This window comes from Acomys minous (assembly GCF_964271855.1).
Source record: "Acomys minous genome assembly, chromosome: 19".
NCBI lineage: Eukaryota > Metazoa > Chordata > Mammalia > Rodentia > Muridae > Acomys > Acomys minous.
Window position 1 is genome coordinate 15,946,714 of NC_140499.1, and position 22,805 is coordinate 15,969,518.

At 41.4% G+C, this 22,805-nt stretch overlaps 1 protein-coding gene across 4 annotated transcripts in view; it reads right to left on the bottom strand.

Annotated features, from left to right (window-relative positions):
• Positions 1–232: 232 nt before the first annotated feature.
• The window catches only part of BBS7 (Bardet-Biedl syndrome 7), a 32,457-nt gene continuing 9,884 nt past the window's right edge, over positions 233–22,805 (bottom strand). The window contains exons 8-20 of one of the 4 annotated variants that reach the window (XM_084768638.1): positions 21,834–21,964; positions 18,818–18,902; positions 17,688–17,790; positions 15,233–15,425; positions 12,871–12,945; positions 10,944–11,009; positions 7,397–7,536; positions 4,839–5,003; positions 4,083–4,192; positions 3,875–3,978; positions 3,615–3,738; positions 1,602–1,747; positions 233–568 (exon numbers count right to left, since the gene is read on the bottom strand). In XM_084768638.1, the coding sequence (XP_084624764.1) occupies positions 1,614–1,747; positions 3,615–3,738; positions 3,875–3,978; positions 4,083–4,192; positions 4,839–5,003; positions 7,397–7,536; positions 10,944–11,009; positions 12,871–12,945; positions 15,233–15,425; positions 17,688–17,790; positions 18,818–18,902; positions 21,834–21,964 (1,430 nt within the window). In that variant the 3' untranslated portion in view covers positions 233–568; positions 1,602–1,613. Of the gene's footprint in view, positions 647–1,601; positions 1,748–3,614; positions 3,739–3,874; positions 3,979–4,082; positions 4,193–4,838; positions 5,004–7,396; positions 7,537–10,943; positions 11,010–12,870; positions 12,946–15,232; positions 15,426–17,687; positions 17,791–18,817; positions 18,903–21,833; positions 21,965–22,805 lie in introns of all 4 variants that reach the window. The other 3 variants (XM_084768637.1, XM_084768639.1, XM_084768640.1) reach the window with 3 other exon arrangements.

Consider the following 22,805-nt stretch of genomic DNA (forward strand, 5'->3'; position numbering starts at 1 on the left):
CAGCAACTCCGGAGGCCGAGCCAGGTGGATCTCTCTGAGTTTGACGCCAGCCACCCTGGTCTAGAGAGCTAATCCACGACAGCCAAAGCTTACACAAAGAAATTCTGTCTTGGAAAACCAAAACCAAAAACACAGACAGACAGAGGCCCGGATGTCCCAAGAAAACCACCAGAAAATATCAGGAAAAAACCCCAACAAAACAACCTTATTACAATAAGGACCCATGTAGATGTTCCTTAAATGTTTACATTTAATATTTAAGAATTGCACATAAAATACAACATATAATTATTTTCTAAAAAATTCATAACTACCTTTTGACAACAAAAGATAGCTTATTTTCTATTATTTTGATAGTATTTTAAAACTTTCAATACAGTATTCCCCTGAAATGAATGACTAAAACTTCTGTTGCTTGAACGTCTTCTTTCCGCCAGCATACATAGTTAAAAGGACTAGTACAGGAAAGCTGTAGAAGCCACTACTCTTCTGGTCACATATAGGACATCTGTTTGAGGTCCCTCCGGTCTGACCAAGCTCTTCTTGCTTCTTTGGCCAATCTACAACACTAAACCAAGGATTTCATAGTTTGCAGGAGGATCATGTCACCAAGTAAGAGAGACTGGGTGCCAGTCCAGTCCAAATCCTAGGGAAAAAATTGGTTGGTTATTTCTACCTTATGATAAGATGGTGGAACAGATGGAAGCTAGCCCTAGCCTCATAAAATACCAGCATGGTGTGTTGATCATACCAGCTTCACCTAAGTGGTTGATGAGTTTGCAGAACAGTCAGGAGAGCAAGTAATGTACATATAAAGGTTAAATATATTATGATGCATGAAGTCTATACACTTTCATATATCTTATGAAAACTGTATATATTTTATGTTCCAATTCTCAACGTAGAAATTAAAATAATACTTGCAGAAAGTCATCAATGGCTCTTATATTCACTCTGCATCTGTTGGTCTGTTTGGAGTTTTGAGACAGGGTCTTCTGCTGTAGCCCAGGCTGGCTGGGCCGTACTATGTTGCACGGGCTGTCCTTGCTCTCACAGTCACCCTCCCTCCTCAGGCTTCTAAGTGCCAAGAATTCAGGCATTAGCCATCACACCCAGCTCCACTTGTATTTTAAAAATAATTTCTCTTCATTGTTGAACAATAAGTAGGAGTGTCACAGTTATTATATCACAGATATTTTATGTACTAAGAGTGTGGTCCTTAGGGTGGTGCACGCCTTTAATCCCAGCATTTGGGAGGCAGAGGCAGCTGGATCTCTGTGAGTTCGAGGCCAGCCTGGTCTACAAAGTGAGTTCCAGGACAGCCATGGCTACACAGAGAAAGCCTGCCTCAAAAACCAAACAAATAAATTCTGTGTTGGATATGGTGGTGCACACCTTTAATCCTAGCACTCTGGGAGGCAGAGGCAGGTGGATCTCTATGAGTTCAAACCAGCCTGATCTACAAAGTGAGTCCAGGACAGTCAAGGCTACACAAAGAAACCCTATCTCGAAAAATCAAAGAGAAAAAAAAAACATTGGGTTAATATTCTTTACAATTCTTCTTTACCTTGTTGTTAAGCAGGCTGCTCTGCTGGTCCTACCTTGTTTATCTTTCATGCTGCATCAAAGAAAGCTATCAATGCGTTCTGGTCATAGCTGTCAAGAATCTCCAGTAGAACAGGTACTTTGGTTTTTACATTAGTGCCTTTGAATTTAAATTTATCTATGAAAAGATCAGTAATCATACCTACAAAGAAAAATGTTATTTTCTGTCACTGATTAGTTCTTTTAGCAATGCAGTTAGTATTCTTTCACCACCTGAAATTCCATTACTCAACATATATAAGTATAGAAAACACTAGTGCTCTTAAAAAGGAATGTGAGGGCTGGAAAGATGTTCAGTGGTTAAGAGCACTGGCAGCCGCACGGCAGCTCACAACTGTCTGTAACTCCTGTTCCAGGGGATCGGACCCCCTCACACATGCAGACAAAACACCAATGTACAAAATATAAAAATACGTAAAAAAGTAATGTGTATATGGGGAGGGTTTGCCCCAACTTTCAAGACATGAATATTTACTAACCGTCCTAACAACTGCTGATCCAGAGGCGTCACTGCCAGCCGGAAGTTCAACAGAACTAAAACTCCACCCATGGGTTTACTGGGTGCATAGGTCTGGCGAAAATTACCTCACCTTTGAGTTTTCCAGATATGAAACAGGGATAATTCAAGTTGTCAATTGTTTATACAGGACCCTCAAGGTAAGTATATTTTAGGAAGAGAGAGAGAGAGACAGACAGACAGAGAGAGAGAGAGAGAGAGAGAGAGAGAGAGAGAGAGAGAGAGAGAGAGAGAGAGAGAGAAATATCATGGGTGGTAATGACGCAATGGGACCGAGTGGCAATATCTGATAACAAAACCATAATGCTTTTACAATAAAATAATACAGGTGAATATTTGCACTAAGTGGAATATAAAAAGATTAGAAATAACCTCATGTCAGTTTAAATCAGGTTTTATCATGAAGTCAATTAGATTAAGACAGACTGTGCTGGTAAATGATTTACAAAAGTAAAACTTTAGTTTTCAAAGCTTCTTTCTGGTTTGGGGATCACAGATAAGAGATGGTGGACCTGCAACACCATCACTTAAGAGTACTGTATTATATATTTCCTGATTGTGTCATGGTTCTTCTTGCCATAGGTAATCTACTGTATATATGTGTAATAATATAAATGTATATGTACAAAAATACAATAATTTAAAAAAAAAGAGTACTGTAAAAAAAAGTCCTGGTCTTGCCATCTAGTGACCACTCAGAATACCAGTGTGATTCCCTGTGAGAAGTCTTGGGTGGATGAGAGTGTGTCGGCAGGTTAACGGTCAGTACGGACTGATGATGGTGCACAGGGCAGAAGGCATGTGTTTCCGGGAGAGACGGTCCTAATGAAGGCTTTGCCACTAACTAGGTGTGAAAGCAAACTTTAGAGAGCTGTCATAACAGTTAAACATCTCATGAAAGATGCTGTGGTGTGCTCACACCATAGCTTACAGAGAGACTGATAGCAAACCTCTTCCCTAATCTGTTCCTCCCCATCCCTCCATGTCTGCCTTCACTTCCCTTGATCTTTTCTTTCTTTCATACAAACTGTAGCATACCCAACCTCTTACCACCAAAGCAAAACAAGTTTTAAGCTGTAAACTTAAGCATCACATAAGTATCCCTATTAAATTTCGCTTAAATAGATTAAATGCTGAATTTTTACAAGAGCAACAGAACGTGAAAATCGTCTGTGCTTTTGTACAGCGCAGACGCCTGGGTCGGGCGGGTTGGGCTGCTTCTTCACTCTGCACACGTGTTCACAGGGAAATTCCACGTTCACACTGACTTGCATTGTAAAAGTAAAACAGGTTAAGATGTAAGGCTTCGTTGGCAAAATACGGAAATATTTTGTACAGTCAACTGGTTGCCATGGGCTCATGACTGCTGTGACCTCTGCCTAGCTCTTTTTACAACTCTTTGGCAAAAAACAAAACAACAACAATAACAAAGCCAGACAACAACAACCTGCTAAAAAGAAGTACCGCAGGTTATCCTAGAAAGGCCACTCACCATAGAGCCTCTCAAGATGTGCAGGCTGCTTTTTGTATTCCTCTTGTAGGTGGTCTGCCTCTTCCAGAATACAGCGGTATTCTGGAATCAGAAAGTCCGTATTTCCCTCATGGACCTGCAATTCCTATTTACAATTAAAAAAAAAGAAAAAAGAAGCACCCTAATGGTCAAATTTTAATCTAGTATAACAAAGTATTTATAACTTTAGAAAGTCCAGTGCTACCAATACTGCTCAGGATCCCACTGACACACACCCTTACCTTCAAGGCATCAATTAACTGCACTTTCTTAGCCAGCAGCAGCTGGTACTCCAGCTTTGGGTGGATCAGCTTTAATGTATGCTTGACTGACACTTCATTTATCTCTAGAAAATGTTGCCAGGCACAGTTAGTTATGTCACTTTTCATGAAAACACTGCTTTTATAACTGTAAAAAATTGGAAGGAAGGAATGGCTTTTCTTTCCTTACCATATGATATGTTGAGATTAATTTTCCTTTTTGTAGCTTCTTTAGAAAGCACATCTTTTAGGATGGATATTGTAGAAATGTTGTCAGACTTAAAAACTCCTTCTCCTTTTCTACAAAATCGATATATATTTAAAGAAAAGTTGTAGAAGCAAGTGGCCCTATAAATACATATTTTTAGCTAGTGTTTAGATTTCATTTGATTTTATGTGATCTGTGTGTATCACCAAGATAAAGCATAAAGATGCATTCTGTGCTCTACTATACCAAGTCAGCTTCTAAACTCAAAACTAAAGATCTATTTACACATATGCCTCTTAAGATGAGAAATTTTAAGTACTTCATTTAAAACCTTTTTCTTGGTGGACATTAATATTGCCAATATCTAATCTCATATAAAAATGTACTTAGAATTGCTTATTTAGACATACATACAGAGCATCAGGGCAAAAAAAAAAAATAGACACATCTTAAATGGCATAATAGATTTAATGGGTTTGCAGACATCTTTAGAACATTCCATCTAAAACATGTATGCAATTATATTAAAATTCAAATATTACTACAGATTTTATATAGACAGTATTATAAAATATTAATCTTTGCATACTAATTTTTACTAATTCTATTTGACAGCTTCTGTTGAACATTATAGATTTTCAATTACATTATTTAGAAATCATCCCTGTCTTAAAACAGATTAAAACTTAGGCGTTATATATGACAATTTGTTTAAAAAAAATAATTAATTTGACTTACCTGTATACACACTCAAGCTGTGTATCCAGAAAAGTATTCTGAAAGTAAAATGTTGTGCATTCTCCTGCTGGAGGCTTTTCAGGAACTTCAGGCAGGCAGAACACCACCCAGGAGTGGACTTCAGCGAAGCTGAACTGGCCTGTTAGAGTCAATGTGTTCATGGGTCTGCAATTGACAGCAGAGGCCTGTGTTGTGTGTGTGTCCATGAAAATACTATGTACACTTGTAGGCAGAGTCTCAAATACAGCTAAACTCTTCATTTTATTAATTTTTAAACAATTATTCAGGGCTCTCTGTGTAGCCCATAAACTGACTACATACACCGGTCTAACCTCAAATGCGTGTCAGTCTTCCTGCCTGAGTCTCCCATGAGCTAGAATTACAGGCATGAGCTACCACACTCACCTTTAAAAAGAAGTTTTCTGAAATTAATCTTATACACCAAACAAATGAACATTATAACTTTATAGATAAAAATCTGGGAGCTTATTTACACCTACACTTGCTGGAGAGGCGTCTTACAGGTGGGTGATGTAATTAACTTCTCTGTTCATTGAAACAAGCACAACGTCGATTAAACTGAGGCCATTCAGGTAGATAAGCTTGTCTGAAACTGCGCCTGCTATCTGTAATTACACAGACTACAAGACGCAGAGGAGTCACCACAGGGAAGTAACCAATAGGAAAGCCCACAGCTGGGCTTCAGGGAGGGCAGGCACAGATTTCAGTCCTCTATTCTGTTGTTGTTGTTGTTGTTGTTGTTATTGTTGTTGTTGTTGTTGTTGTTTTTCAAGACAGGGTTTCTCTGTGTTAACACCCTTGGCTGCCCTGAATTCACTTTGTAGACCAGGCTGGCCTCAAACTCACAGAGATCCGCCTCCCTCTGCCTCCCAAGTGCTGGGATTAAAGGCGTGATCAAATACCACCAGCCTGAATCTACTGTTAATTCTGCTAAGGAAACATAGCAATAAAACAACACCTAGTGACATTCCCATCCAGCAGTACATTGTCAGCCTTTATCAGAGAAGCTTCTTCTTGCACTAGCTGGTAATTAACACAAAAACCACACTGGTCATTATGAAGAAAATAAAGGACTTTGGGCAGGCGGATGGTGGTGGTGCAGGCCTTTAATCCCAGCACTCGAGGAGGAAGAGGAGGAGGAGGAGGCGGGCGGATCTCTGAGTTCTAGGCCAGCCTGGTCTACAGAGTGAGTTCCAGGACAGCCAAGGCTACACAGAGAAACCTTGTCTAGAAAAACAGAGAGAGAGTGAGAGAGAGAGAGAGAGAGAAAGAGAGAGAGAGAGAGAGAGAGAGAGAGAGAGAGAGAGAGAGAGAGAGAGAGAGAGAGAGAGACTGAGACTGAGACTGACTTTGGAATGCTCAATCCTAAATAGGATATCTACATCACATGCATCTCCTTAAGGCTCAAGAACCTTTGTGGAAGAAGTAGCAGAAAGACTTCAAGAACCAAAGGTGATGGTAGATAACTTCAAGGAAATGACTTTTCCAGACACAGGGAGGATGCTCATCTGAGCTCACAGAAATTGAGTCAACATGCATAAGACCTGCACAAGCTCAAACCAGACAAAATCCTAGCACAGAGCAGGGGAAGTGGGCGTGAAATCCCACCCCCAGCCAAGAAGCTGTCTTAAAATGAGAGCTGCTGTGACAGAGAAAAATCACTCTTCAATGGAGTGGCACGCAGTAAAACCATCACACTAGGGAAGCCCCCTGCCCCCCCCCCATGCCAAGGAGCTGTCCAAGACAAACTGCTTGTTGTTGTTTTAAGACAAAGCACATCAAGTTGAGTGGATAGGGAGGTGGGGGAGGATTTGAGGGGAGTTGGGATGGGAAGAATATGACCAAAGTATATTGTATACACTTCTCAAAGAGCCAGGAGGGGTGGCGCACACCTTTAATCCCAGCACTCGGGAGGCAGAGGCAGGATCTCTGTGAGTTCCAGGCCGGCCTATTCTACAAAATGAGTCCAGGACAGTCAGGGCTTCACAGAGAAACCCTGTCTCAAAAAACAAAACAAACAAACAAAAAAATCTCAAAGTCGGGTGTGGTGGTGCATGCCTTTAATCCCAGCACTCAAGGACAGGCAGTACTACAAGAGAAATCCTGTCTTGAAAACAAAACAAAACAAAACAAAAAACCCTCAAAGAATAAAATAAACATCATCTAAATAGGAAAAAAGAAAAGATTAAATTTTGTAAAAAAAAAAAAAGTCTTAAAAATATAAATAATAAGTAAACAAATAAACAAAAGCACACACAAGTTGGTGCGATGGCCCAGCAGGTAGAAACACTTCCTGCCAAGCCTGACTACCTGAGTGCAATCCCTGGGACTCACACAGTGGAGAGAGTACCAACTTCCTGAAGCTGTCAGCAGACCTCCACATATGACCATGGCACCTGCATACATACCCACACACAACACATATAAACACACATACACACAGAGTTAATAAGATGGAATAATAGATAAAAATAAGAGCAGGCTTGTCTGAATGAATGTAGTATCTTAAACACACCCCGCTCCCTCCCACGCCCTACCTGTCGTGGTCAATATAGTGAGTTCTCTGGTGGAGTGACAGGGGTTTGATGTGGTACTGGCGGACCTGACAGGTTTTTGGTTCAATTCTTGGAGTCACATATGCCTGAAGTGTGCCATACTGGCCTTCAATTGAGCGAATCTAATAATACAAAAGGAAAATGCAAAAGTTAGCAGCACAGCAGCATAAGTATATTTTCAGATGTTCACGTAGGTAGCCAACCTTCCCTGGAAGATTCCGAAGGATACAGAACATCTACCAAGCACTTTGCCGGGGGAGGACAGGAAACCTTTAAGCGGTCTTGGCAGTCTTTAACAAGCTTTATCACCCTCCAAGTTATTGCAGTCATATACTTTGTTACTGTTCCACGTTCACCACTCTAATGCATTTTAAGACAAGATGTTCATTCTCAAATAGCGCCTGTGCATCTGCAGGGACAGTGCGTACTACACTTAAAGAGTCACAAGAAAAGTGGGTAAACAAAACAAAACAAACCCTCAAAACCGGGTGTTTCTGCCAAATAGAAAAATAAGGAGAATAAATTCTCGAAATAACTCAAAACGAAATTAGAATACTTCATTTTTTCTCAGAATTGTTTCTGTTCACAGAAACAAATGTTTCCAGGAAGTGAACTGGAGAAGCATATTATAACCCAGTTACACCTGGACCAGAATATTCTTCCAGGGTATCTGGAATATGGCTGGTTGGATCTGGAGAGGGCTGAAGATTTAATTTTGGAGGGATGCTGGCGGTGCACAGCCTTCTTCACCCGCCCTCCAGCTCGCTCTCATACCACAAAAGTGACTTCTGTAGCAGATCTTAGTTCATACCTTTCCAGTACATGTAAATATAAATCAAAGTTTAAAACAAAATTTTTTGCAAATGTGGAAAGGAGAAAGTTACAATGTTAACAAAGATAATGAATGAATAAGAATACAGAAAGAGCCTGGTGGTGGTGGTGCACACCTTTAATCCTGGCACTTGGGAGGCAGAGGCAAGTGGATCTCTGAGTTCGAGGCCAGCCTGGTCTACAAAGCAAGTCCAGGGTAGCCAAGGCTACACAGAGAACTCTGCCTTGGGGGAAAAATGCTTCTTTCAGATACCTGGTTGTGGTAATGCAAAACTAACCAGCAGAGGCAGAGCAATGTGTCCGTTATAACAGCTGCCAACTTCCAATGCAATACAAGCGAGTGACCCCTGTTTCTACCATAATCCCTCCGCAAGCACTGGTTCAGTTTACTATGTACACATCTGTGTGTACTACTGTGACTTTATTGCTATCACATAGATCCTCCTAAACGTCACCACTGTCTGTTCTTCAAAATGGCTGCAACAATTATTTTTCCATTAATTCTAGTGCCCCTTATTCTTGTTACCTACTGATACTGTTTCTTAATGTTTTTTTGACAGACTGTTACTCAAGTAGAAACTGCTCCTTATAATTCCTTAATGAGGCCAACTTGTTTGTTAGTTATTTTGATTCCTTCTTGTATGTGTGGCCTATGTATATCCCTTTTTCAGTGGTCTTCATAACAATTCAGATATATTTTATTAATATCTGTTATCTGGAAGACAATTACATTTTCTTATTTTTCAATAACTAGGTACAGATTTATTTACTATATATGTTATAAAATAAACATATACTATGGTGAGACCCAGTGGCCCAGCCCTGAAATCCCAGTACTCAGGAAGCTGAGGCAGTAAGATCTCAAGTCACAAGCTAGCCTGTAGTACAGAGTGAATTCCAGGCTGGCCTGGTCAACCTCGGCTCTAAGCAAAAACGAAACATGGTCTGGAGGGCACTCTCCTTGCATATACACGGTCCTGCATTCCATCCCCAATATTAAAAAAGAATCCATTTAATCTTTTTCTAGATGGAACCAGTTGTGCCAACACCAATAAATAAGTTAATGAATGTTTGCAATGGGCTGCTTCACAGAGACAATCTGTGAGCCGCATTACTTCTCCTTAGAGATGCTGTCCACTGCTTCTCTACGCTGGTCAACTGTGCCCTTTACTACATGGAATGGCGAGTCCCGTCTTACCTTCCTCCTTCTCTCTTCCTTTCTTTTCTTCCTTCCTTCCTCCTTTTATCTCTCTTCCTTCCTCCCCCAGGATCTCACTGTGTAACCCAAGATGGCCTTGAACTCACCTGGCTTCCGTTTTTCTTTTTCAAAGTTTTCCTGAGGCTCTTTCCAGGCATCGTTCTTTCCTTTTTGAGTTTAATATTATTATGTTTAACTTTTAAAAAGGAACACTGCTTTCCAAAGTATGCTACAATCTTTCTAGGTGCTATGTGATACTGTTTAATTAGGACACCAGCAGAGCATGTCTACATATACTCTTCTAGACATAATTTACTTTTCAATTTTTCATGCAGAATTTCTAAGTAGTAACTTATGTAGACCAAAATAAAATGTTCAGAGGGAAAAGGAACTCCTGAGATTTGTGGGAAGGATTGTGCACAGCTTCTTTTGTCAAAACAACTCTGAGCTTCAGGACTGCGGGAATATCAGAAACAGGAGTTTATAGACCTTAATTCAGATTATAGGCAGTGTGCCAAAAGTAAAAATAAAAATATATCTAAGCCTCACACTATAAGAAATAATCAAGCTGGGGGGAGGGGAGGTGGCAGGGCTGGGGTGGGGGGTGGGGGTGGGGAGGGGAACTGCGGTGGCGCACATCTTTAATCCCAGCACTTGGGAGGCAGATGCAGGAGGATCTCTCAGTTCGAGACCAGCCTGGTCTACAAGAGAAACCCTGTCTCCAAAAACCAAAAACCAAACCAAAACACAAAAGAAAACCACCAAAAACAAAAACAAAAGAAATAATCAAGTGCGTGCTACCCTGGATATTTAATTGCTAAAATGAGTGCACCATTATCTTACTCAAGAAGAATTTACAGGCTGCGGACGTAGTTCAGGGGTCAAGCAGCTGCCTGCTATGCATGAAGGTCTAAGTTCTCGTCCCAGCACTATACGACAAAACAAAAACCTTAAATCTTCCTCAGAATAAAAGGTAATAATTGTCCACTTTTATTTGTTTACTTTTGTTGTTTTATTTTTACAAAAGGTCTCTCTTATGTGGTCCTGGCTATTCTGGAACTCACTCTGTAGAGGAGATCTCACAGAGAACTTCTGCCTCGGCCTCCCAAGTACTAGGATTAAAGGTGTGTGTCACTGTGCCTGATAAAGGTAATAATTGAATGACTAGAATTCAATCAGCAAAATCTAAACAGTAGGAAAATACACACACACAAACACGCATACATACACAAACACACATGCACACATACATACACAAACACACACACAAACACACAAACATACACAAATACACATACACACATACATACACAAAGACACATGCACACATACATACACAAACACACACAAACACACATACATACACAAACACACACATATACACATACATACACACACACAAACACATATACACATACATACACACACACAAACACATATACACATACATACACACACACACACAAATACACATAGTTAAAAACCAAAACTAAGTCTTACCTTGAGCTCCAGCCTGGTGGTGTTTGCCTGGCACCGGTAAGTGGCAAGAAGAAAGTTGTCGCTTGACTGAAAGAATGTAAAATTAAGAAACAACAAAACACCATAAATAATACTGTTTGCTTTTTACTTGAATAACAATTACTTAAAAAAAAAAGGATTAGGAGCAGCAAAGAAGATGGCGAGGAGGAAGCCGTATGTTGAAAGTGATAGATAAGTAGAGATGACTGTATTTGTCTTTCTACTTGTAAAAATGTTTCAAATTCCACAATAAGCATTATTTCTTAAGAAGCCACAGTCCAGGAAACAAGTTTTAAATTATCATAAAATAATCTTTTCAAAATAATTCCACATTGGTGTAAATAAAACAGGTTAATAGCTTTTTAAGACGGTGTCATGGATCCTAGATTTGCCTAGCTGGTGGAACCCAGCATAACTGAGAACGTCTGAGCTGCCTGTTTCCTCCTGAGCTATGAGCTCATAAGCCTGAACAGCCATGCCAGGTTTAGGAGGTGCAGGGTGTGGAGCTGTGGGCTTTGTTCATGCTAAGCAAGCACTTTAACAACTGAGCTACATTCCAACCCCCACCCCCCCACATTACTCTATCAGAGCAAATTCAGAATAAAATAAGAATTATACATTTTGTTTCAGTGGGGAGGGGTGATTCAGCTAACTTCCACATAGCGAAGCCTGGCCTTGAACTTCTGCCACCTCCGAGTGCTGGGATTGGAGGTGTGAGCCGCCATGACCAGTTAATTGGATTTGTTTTCATATAAGCAGCCTTTTATGTTTACTCATGAACAATATATGAAAAAGCTTACCTCAATGACATGAATAATTTAAAGTTTTTTCTCTTAACAAAAAGAAAATGTTTATTATGGGATTATATTTAAAATAAACTCATCTGCTGGGTGTGGTAGTGCACACCTTTAATCCCAGCACCTGGGAGGCAGAGGGAGATGACCTCTGAGTTTGAGGCCAGCCTGGGCTACACAGAGGGTTTCAGGCCAGCCAGCCCAACAGTAAGTAGATAAACAAAATAAGACCTCCATATTTCATATAGCTTTCAACTTTTTCTTAACCTTTGTTTTAAATTTCTTGTTTTCCTGTGGCAGTTCTGGGGGTCATTTCCAGGACCTCACACTAAGAATGCTAAGCAAGCATTCTACTATGAATACACCCCACCTCCATTGCTCCCTTTAAAAATCTGCCTCACACTGAGCTTCAGGTTTCACAGAGTGAGGGCTCAACAGAAGTCAGCTGAATGAAGGCTTTCTGTAAGCATCTGAGAAACCCAGAATGTACTAGAAAGAACAGGGGAAGGAACAGATACATGCTAGTGCAAAACTATAGCATCATCAGGAAAAGCTTTGAAGGACTTCTTCGGCAGGACAGCTGTGCTCGCAGGGAGAGGCAGAGCCTGCCTGGGGTGAGCTGGAGATAGTTAGGACCTGAAAGAGAGAGTGTGTGTGTGACGAAGATCTAGACTTCCACACAGCAGGAAACGGGAACCTTTAAAAGGTTTTCAGAAACAATTCAGTGACATTTGTGCTTTACAAAGACCCCTCCGGTGGCAGCACAGAGCAGTCCTGAGCTGAGTGCCAGGGCTGGAGGCAGAGCAGCTAAGGGGTAAGTCAGCTGTGCAGCAGGACATGAGAGTGCCTAGAGCGAGCCAGCAGAGGGCAAGGAAGGTGAGTGCAGGGATGAGACCTGGGGGCAGCGATGGAGGGGGCAGGGTGTCTAGGGCAGGGCCTCAGGGCCAGGACATCCTAGGACAGGGAGAGGGCAGAAACAGATTCTAAGAGAAAAGCCAGGGTGGGACGGAGGGAAGCAGGAGCTTCAGACCCTGGCAGCACTCACAGCCTTCACTCAAACACTACAAGAAAAACCAAGACTTGAAGGCTTTTTGTTCCTTTTTTTTAAAACTCACCTCTGTGTCACAGCTGCTAAAGCTAACGACAGCAGAATTCTTGTCCACGTCCAGCAGATCTATTGGAACGTCACTCTAGAGCAAATATTTAAAAACAAAAGTGCTCAGAAGGAGAACCTCTAAGTATGCACAAAACGTTTCCTCTAAGGATTCTCCTTAGTTCCGGTTCCTATATGTCTACAAACTTGAGAGTGCAAATACTCATACGTTACTTATAATCCTCCTCCTCTGCTTCGTGCTGTTTGGACATGCTCTCACATGTACCGCTAGCTGGTCTTGAACTCTCTATGTAGACCAAGCTGACTGGCCTTGGGATCACAGAGATCTGCCCACCTCTGCCTCTCCATTTCTGGGATGACAGGTGTGCCTCACTCCTGGCTCTCCATTTGTTTTTTGAAAAAGGGTCTCCCCAGGGGGTCTGGGCTTACTAGGGACCCTCCTTAGACTTCCGAGTGCACCACCATGCTCAGCTAATGGTTTACATTTCTAGAAAGGAGGTTCAATAAAGAACACATTTTATAATCATCCATTCTTTTAATATTTAGGTTATCAGAAATCGTAGACCACACTCTAATCTCCTTAAAAAATAATCTTCCTGTTTTTGTTTTTATTAGTAAAAATAGGTTATCACAGGCTTTCATCATGGGTTATTCTGATTACACAGGTACATGCGTGTGCTGTGTGGGTCCATGAGTGTGTGCTTGTGGATGCATGTGTAGGTGTCTTCCTCGGTCATTTTCTATCTTAGTTTTTGAGGCAGGGTCTCTCACAAAACCAGTTCGCTAGACTAGCTGACCAGAAGGCTCCATGGGCTTAGCTGCTGTCTCTGTCTAGTGCGGGGACTACACATGCAGAGCCACCCATGGAGTGAGCCCCAAGTCCTAACGCTCACACAGCAAGCAGTTTAGCAACTGAGTCATCTCCCTTGCTGACAGCTCATTTTGAATCAAGCTGAATGTCATCTGTTACACAGACAACATGTGGCCTCCTCAGCAGAGCCATTTCTAAGAGAAAGCTGCTGTCCTGTGCTGGGGGAGGCTGGAGATCCTAGAAGGGTTCAGTGTGACAGCCTTCGAGCTAACACAACAAAGAAGGTTTCTCCCATTTAATTAATAGTCTGATTTCTTTTCCTCTCTTTCAATTTTTTTTCCAAGATAGGGTTTGTCTGTGTAGCCTTGGCTGCCCTGAACTCGATTTGTAAACCAGGATAGCCTCGAACTTAGAGATCTGCCCGCCTCTGCCTCCTGCAAGTGCTGTGATTACAGGCATGCGCCACTGTGCCTGACATAATCTGATTTCTTTCTTTCTTTTCTTCCTTCCTTCCTTTCTTTCTTGGTTTTTTGAGACAGAGTTTCTCTGTGTAGCCTTGGCTGTCCTGGACTCACTCTGTAGTCCAGGCTGGCTTGGAACTCATGGAAATCCACCTGCCTCTGCTTCACAGAGTGCTGGGATTAAAGGTGTATGCGTGGCCATCTGATTTTTTTTTCTGATTTCTTTATTGTATCTTTTAGATAGATACATTTTCTTCTTCCAGTTTGATACCCTCCATTTTCATGCGTTTCTCATCTATCCTTTTCTATTTCATGGGTATATTCCAACTTAAATAAAACCAAAAATGGTTGTGACTCACCCATTATTATCCCTACATTTCACCCTTTGAGATTATTTTGCCTACTGGCCTACCTGGAATCTACTGGATTAATATAAGCCACCATCTTAGTATCTGGAGATTCAAGAAACATTCTAACAAAGGCATTGAATATTAAGCCGTCCCTGCTTTGTTCACTTTCTGAGACAAGGTCTCACGCTACAGCTCAGGCTGCCTCAGACTTCAGCAGTCCTTCTGCCTCGGCCAGCCTTGTGAGTGCTGCAGTCACAGGCTAAGCCACCACACCAGGCAGATGCTGGAGTTTTCAGACTCTGCTGCTCGTGGTGGGACATGCCTTTAATCCCAGCACTCTGTAGGCAGAGGCAGCCTACTTTACAGAGTGAGTTCCAGGACAGCCAGAGTTGCACAGAGAAAAACACTGTCTCAAGGAAACAAACAAAAAGCCAAAAAGATTCTCCTAGAAGGTATTTCTCCTGGAAGCTGAGGTTTACACATCTTTTGGCATGCACCTTTTATTATTTACAGTAAATATTATTTAAAGTAAATAAAAGGTAAAGATATAACTTAATAACCTATAAGCAAACTGACTACCTAACTGAAGATTCATAACATTTAAAATTACTGTCAAGAACTCAAACTGTTTATAAATAATAAGTGCATGTGACTCTTTTTGCAAAAGTAAAAACAAAACAAAGCAAAACAAAACAAAAACCAGCTCTAGCCTAGAACAGAGAGCCGAGGCGTCCTGCTCACCTGTATTAAGACGTGATCTATTGCGGTGCGCACCTCCAGGATGAGGCTGTAGCTGGCATCGTCTTTATTCAGCATGAACTTGTCATTTATACTGAATGGAGGAACTGCTGACTTTGCTTTGCTTGACTGTGAAGACTGTTGGTAGTTTTCTCTCTCTTGCAGTACCTTAAACTGCAGGTGTTCTAACTCACTCCTGCAGGAAACACACACAATCCTATCACGCACCAACATTTGAGATCCCTACAGTGTGCGCGCACACACACACACACACACACACACACACACACACACACACAAAGAGATATTTCCTTTTGAGAAACCAGGTTTAGAGGCTGAGCTAGAAGAACCTATTTCACACCAACAGGAAAACTTTGCTTCTTGACTGACCAAACGATTCCACATCGTTAACTGTTGATTCAAAAACTAAGACATCTGCTTGGTCTAATAACAGTGTTGGTGTTGTTGTTGTTAATTAGGTTTTTTGAGACAGGGTTTCTCTGTGTAGCCTTGGCTGTCTTGGACTCGCTTTGCAGACCAGGCTGGCCTCGAACTCACAGGGATCCGCCTGCCTCTGCCTCCCGAGTGCTGGGATTAAAGGCGTGCGCCACCACGCCCAGCTAACATATTAATAGGGCTATATCAAGGCAAATGACCAACTCCAACACATTACCACGGTGGCAGCTGCACATAGCACTGATCATAGAGAAACTAATACAAAAACTACACAGTATACCTAATGACAGAAACAAAAGCACGAAGCCAGAAAACAGATAACTTCCTACAGGCCCTTAAGGTATACATACAAAATAGGAGGAGGTTACGGAATATTAACATTTTGAAATTGGTAAGGGTGATGAACCATTAAAATTCCATCAAATGTTGGCAAGGGGTATTTGATACTTGGGACAACCGGAAAAGTTAGCTAGCTCAAATTTAGGGAGAAAGGTCTGAGAAGGAGACTGAATGGGATGTATGCAATAAACAAAGGAAAATATTAATGTATTCAATATTACATATTTATCCCAGCATTCCATATGCTGAATGAACAAAAGAATGTAAGTCTGTAACACAGCTTATATTCCAGTATGACCAAGATGGGGAAGACTATTTACAAAGGTATTGGGGGCTGGAGAGATGGCTCAGTTGTTAGCATCACTGGAAGCGCACAACTCTAACTCCAGACCCAAGGAACCCCACAGTCTCTTCTAGCTATTACACCGAGTGCCACACAGAGGAGTCAGGCACCAAGTCTACTTAGTATTGTTCAAAAGTATGTGTGTACACATGTTCACATGCATGTGATGCACTGCATATGAGTACATAAATGTATGTGCATATGTGAGGGGGTCAGAAATTGATGTAGGGCCTGCCTTGGTCACTATTGAGAGAGACAGGGTTTCTCACTGAACCTGGATTTGTAAGCTGCAGCTAGTCGTGCTATCTAGCTAGCAGCCCCCAGAACTCCCCATCTCTGCCTCCTGAGTGTTGGGGTTACAGGTAGGCTGCCACCCTGCCTAGCTCTTTATGTGGGTTCTGGGGATCTGAACTCTGAACTTCATGGTTTCCAGGTAAATGCTTATCTACTGAGCCATCTCCCTAGTTCCTATTGTAGGAGCTAAGGTGCCCTGAAAGAACCTGGCATGTGGGTTTGTATAGCAATTTCCCAGAGGTCTTAACAAACAGGAGCATGCTGGTACTTATGGCATCTGTTGCCTTAAAAGTTCCAATAGCCTTCAACTACCCCCCCCCCCCAAAAAAAGGTGAGCTCTCACTTCCCTAAGAAGTTAGCAAGGGCTACAAGGGTGTGCCCAGTCAATGAAAGTTTTATCAACTTCCATTTCCTTACTGTATGTGAGCACGGGGCCACCTTTTCATAGGACACATCGAATTGAAAATGATCTCAGCACTGACGGGGTCAGCATGATTCAGGTCCAGAGAGAGAAGGTTACAGATCACAAGGGCTAGATCTTACAGATCAGAACAGTCGCCATCAGAGTCAATGAAGAACTCTAGTCACGTCTGCTCATTTATTTGTCATGCTTTGGGAAGACAGAATCAAAACACTAACTCCCAACAGCTAAGCAAATGGAAACATGCAGTTCTGGATCAGCAAGAGAGGCTAATGCACCAGATGGTGCGCTACAGTGCACCTGAATCCAGCACCTCAGAGGCAGAGGCAAGGGACGCAGGAGTTCAAGGGCATCCTCAGCTACAGACTGAGTTAGAGAGCAGCCTGGGCTAATCGAGACTTTGTCCCACAAAACAAAGACAAAAAGAATAATGCACAGGGAAGGTTGCATATGAATGCATATTTCAAACTCAAAAAATATGAATCAGCACTTATTGCTAATTTTCTCAAGTCTATAAACTTTTATGAGCTGCATCATTCCTACCAATAAAATAGAGCAAGTGGTCCTACGATTAACAAGAAGGGAAGGACAAGTACAAATGTTACCGTAAAGAAGAAATTTTATTCTGCATTTCCTGGTTAAGTTTTAGTTCTTCTCCTGGCCCACTTTCCTTATGAGTGGGCTCTGTAGTCAGCCCGGTCACCCAGCCTGGAAAGACAAGTTACTGTCACATGGGACTTGGTACTGAGGGTCAGAGAAGGCAGCAGAACTGGTAATTATATTCCCTTTGTCCACCACTGATGACCTAACAGCCCAGGGTTTCTTAGAAAGTGGAACAAAAAATTCAAGCTGACAAGCATTCACACCAGAAAGGAAGTATTTAAGCATTTCGTGGCACTACTTTTTCCTTGAAGTGCTACAATTTTTCAATTCTTAAAATGTCTGTTTTCAAGTACGGTATAAGTCAGTACATCCTAGCAAATTCAGAAGGAGCTGCCAAATCAGGACTGGCTGTTACTAACCATTGTCATGAAAATGTGCACTCACATGACTACTGTGAGAATTTTTTAAACACTAAGTTTGTTTGTTTTTGTTTTTTTTTTTTTTTTTTATGAAATGCATTAGGTCAAAACATAGTTTTGGTTTTAGTAAATATTTCTCTTTAAATCAAGAATATACTTTTATTTTAAAGGTACTAGAGACAGGCTAAGTTCTCTTCAAAATATTATTCAAATTTTAGATCTAATATGGGGCCCTACACATTTGAGGCAATAAAACTTCTCTTTCCTAATTTTTTTTAATATGACATTTATTTGGACGGGGAGCAGGGAGTAAGGGGCAAATATGCCCGGTCACGTGTGTGAAAGATGTCAGACAGCATGCAGGAACTGGTTCTCTTCCTGCCCGGCATGGATCTGGGGATGGGACTTAGTTGTCAGGCTTGCCAAGCACGTATCTCATATACCACATTCTCTCTCTCCCCCCCACACACACATGCACGTACACACACATACACACGCACACACACACACATACACGCACACATATACATACACGCACACACACACACACACACACACACATACACACACGCACACATACACACACACACACACACACACACACACATACACGCACACAAATGCACAAATGTGATAAAATTAGTCAAAAGAACTTTACTAAACCTAGATTTTTTTCGTTGCTTGTCTTCAACCCCTCATTAGCATCTCCTTACCTGAGTATGTGGCCAGCACGATTTCATCATAGCCATCTTTCCCTACACAGCCGCCCTGGATCGATGTGATGCTTTCAGACAACATCTAAAATAAGTGTAAATCCACTTCATTAATACGTAAACATTTCAGACATGTTAAAAGAAGTCACAAAGCCTCTTCTTGTCTCCAGATGCTCAGCACATATTTAACATGTGTTCATCATGTGCAGACACTGAGATCGGGAGAGAAAAACTTGAACCAATATTAGAGAACTCTAGCATTTTTAAATATAGGAAAGAAGATTCATAATAACTAGTATATTTGTAACAAAACTATTTATATAAAGAAGAGAGGTTTGGTAAATTATATAAATAAAACAGCTAGCAAATATTAGTCTAGTCTATACATTTCTTCAGACGATATTTTTCCCTAATGGAAAAAGCTATGCTTTCATTGAATGTTTTTAAGTTAACTTCTAGAATTGTTATCATAATCTTATGGAAGATGTAAATAATATTTTAAAATAAACCCATAATGACATCTAAAAATCATACCAATGAATCTAAATACTAGGAAAAATTTATATACACAATCATTGACATTAAAATTAAGAAACATCAGTTAAAATAACTGAATGTAAGAGAAATGTTACATTGTTCCTTTTTCCCTTCAAGCTTTGAAAGTGTGTGAGCATGCTGGCTCCAGTGTGAGTGTGGAAGTCAAAAGACAGCCCTGAGGAGTCATTCCTCGCTTTCTCCCTTTCTGCGGCTGTAGGGACTGAAATCAGTCTGCCAGGCTTGTGTGGCACCTTGCCCACTAACCCATCTTGTCAGCTCCTCCTCTTAAAAATCGAAACTATTTTTTAGTTTCTGTGTGTGTGTGTGTGTGTGTATGTGTGTGCGCATGATGTGTTCAACTTTTATTTTTATTCCGCTTTTCCCACATCTTCCACATTAATATAACACACTCACGATTTTTAACATAATTAGATGGACTTCATTTAGCATGTGCTTATTATTTGTATGTGTCTGGGTAGTGGGGATTGTGCACATGAGTGCAAATACCCAAGGAAGCCTGAAGCCTCTGAGCATCTCTGAACCAGAGTTCCAGGCTCTTGTGAGCCATCATCATGCATGCTGGGAATAAATCTCGGGTCCTCTGTTTGCACGTGCTCTTAACCACTGAGCAATCTCTCCAGGCCAGCATAGAATTGTTTTACATTTATCTACAATCAAAAACCATGCATTGAAATTACCATCTGTAAAGCCCTTATCTGGCACCGTTATTGGGCCAAGAATCTGTGGCCAGATAGGTCACAGGGCTATTACACTTGCTTAAGTGGGACACACATTAAACTGACTCCCAGGGACTTATCGCACAGGGCAGTGTATCTCTCAGCCCTCATCTGAGGAGCTTCCGTTTGCAGCAGATGGTGACTCACAGGGGCCCACAACTGGCCAAGGTGCCAAGGATAAGACACTGTGGGATGCTCAGGCACAAACCACCGCCAAGACTCAGCGGACATTTCAAAAGAAGCGGCCAAAAGTACCCAAGAGCCAGAGGCAAGGACACATCTACTAGACACAGCAGCGCAGCTGCAGGTGAGAACTCAGGTGGCTGTGATAATATGTCCCAAACCTGTGCAAGCCAAGCCAGACCCAACCTCAGCATGGAGGGAGAGCTGGGCACACAACCCCACCGCTGGCCATGGAGCCACTGGCAACTGTTGGCTGCTGAGAGAGAGGGTTTTCTCTATGAGTGCAGACCCTAACACACAAACACTGCTCTACAAACATTAATATATAAATTCATAAATAAATGTAAATTTAGAATATTTAAAAGAAAAATGTTTAGTATATATTTATCAAAACATCATATGATTCCACCATTCATAATGTGGTTTTTGTTTTTATATATCAGAAAAATAATTAATAAAAAATAAATACAAGCCAGGCACGGTGGTGCATGCCTGTAATCCCAGCACTCAGAGAGCAGAGGTGGGTACATCTCTGAGCGTTCGAGACCAGCTTGATCTACAAAATGAGCCTAGAACAGCCAACACTACACAGAGAAACCCTGTCTCAAAACACACACACACACACACACACACACACACACACACACACACACAAAAAGAAAGGAAAGAAAAATGAAGACCCCATGTATGCCAGAATGCATGTCTATGTTGACTCCATGCCTTTTAATTACAGCTCAATTTTTGAACTAAAATTACTTTGCCTAATATTTCTTCTTTTCTAAGAAAGCTGGTCCCTAAGTGTTGAGAAGCAAGATATTATTACTCCTCTGCTCCAAGGCAATTCCTGTGGAATTCTAACAATATGATATTCATGTCTACACTCTTATTATCTTAAAACAGGAATCTCATCAATTAAAGCAAAACATGTTGCCCTTATACTGTGTTGTGATGGTTTATAGAAACTAGAATAAATTATTTAATACCTAAGAAATTAAACACGATTTGTCTTGTTTTGTTTTGTGTTTTCTTTTTCAAGGCATTTCTCTGTGTAGCCTTGGGTGTCCTGGAATCACTTTGTAGCCCAGGCTGACCTCAAACTCACAGGGATCCACCTGCCTCTGCCTCCTGAGTGCTAGGATTACAGGTGTGTGCCACCACCCTCAGCTTAAATATGCTATTTAAGAGTGATAATGAAAAAGGAATTTATCCTGACCCTTCTTTATTTCTTCTCTGGGACAGAGTCTCATTGAAGTTGTTTACTCTTTAAGGCAAGCCTTAAATTTGTCTCTTGAGTTGCTGGGATTTAGAGGCCTTGCCACCAGATCGGGATAGAATAACAACATTTTGTTTTAAAAACAATATTGTAATATATTTTAATTTACTAAAATTCAAACCATCAACCATCTCTACAATAACTGACAAATAGTAAGTACACAGCTTTGCTTTACATCTGGTTTATGGTCTTAGGCATAGAGCTGGGGCTTGGTACCCAATTCTCAAGGCCTCCACCCCTGAGCTGCAACCCTAGTCCCCACACAAAGCTTTCTACATTAACTCACCTGATCAACTCGTAGCACAGGCTCATTTGCATTCTCAAGACTATACACTTCTACCGTTCCATCATCTCTCCCAACAAGTAAATCCTTAACCCCATCACCCATGATGTCGAAGCTGTCAATACACAAGATACCTATAAGACAGTGGGAGTTAAAAGAATGAGTGGGGAGTTAGAAAACCAATAGACGCTGTAGAATATACATATATAGTTATGAAAACTTAATATAGTATCTCAGAATTGGGTAAAGAAAAAGAACAACTTTGCACATAATTGGGTCTCTCTCTCTCTCCTCCCTTCCTCCCTTTCCTCCTCCCCCTCTCCCAACCCCGAGACAGGGTTGCTCTGTGTAACCCTGGCTGTCCTGGAATCACTTTGTGGACCAGGCTGGCCTCAAACTCAGAGATCCACCTGCCTCTGCCTCCCAAGTGCTGGGATAAAAGGCGTGCGCCACCAAGCCCAGCCTAGTGTCTTTGTCTTTGTCAAAGCTTTGAACATAATTTACCCAGCAATGCACCCACGTTTGCATCTCCCTTTCGCTCTGACCCCTCACTAAGGCCCAGGCTCTTATGTTCAATTTGGCACCTGCCTGTACACATGGGCACCTCAAACTGTTCATTCCCCAAGCTCAGCTCTTCAGTACTCTTTACTCCTCTGCATCACGACTGTTCACCCTCTTCTTCCTCCATTTTTAGTAAATACGCCACTCAGCCCCACAGACTAAACAACTCTAGGCTACACCTCTGATGTCCTTCGCTTTGCTCTGTGAATCACGCCCACTGCTTCCACATATATACTGAGTTTCTCTTCTTTGTGCCTCCATTACAGCAGGGATGAACCAGGACACGCAGACCTATCACAAACCACGGTAACTATAACAACTTCAAAGTGGCCTCTATGTTTCTAATGTGAATATTCCTTCTCAAACCTATGCAAATCGATCTTGCTTCTTTTTAGTGAATTTGACCTTGTCACA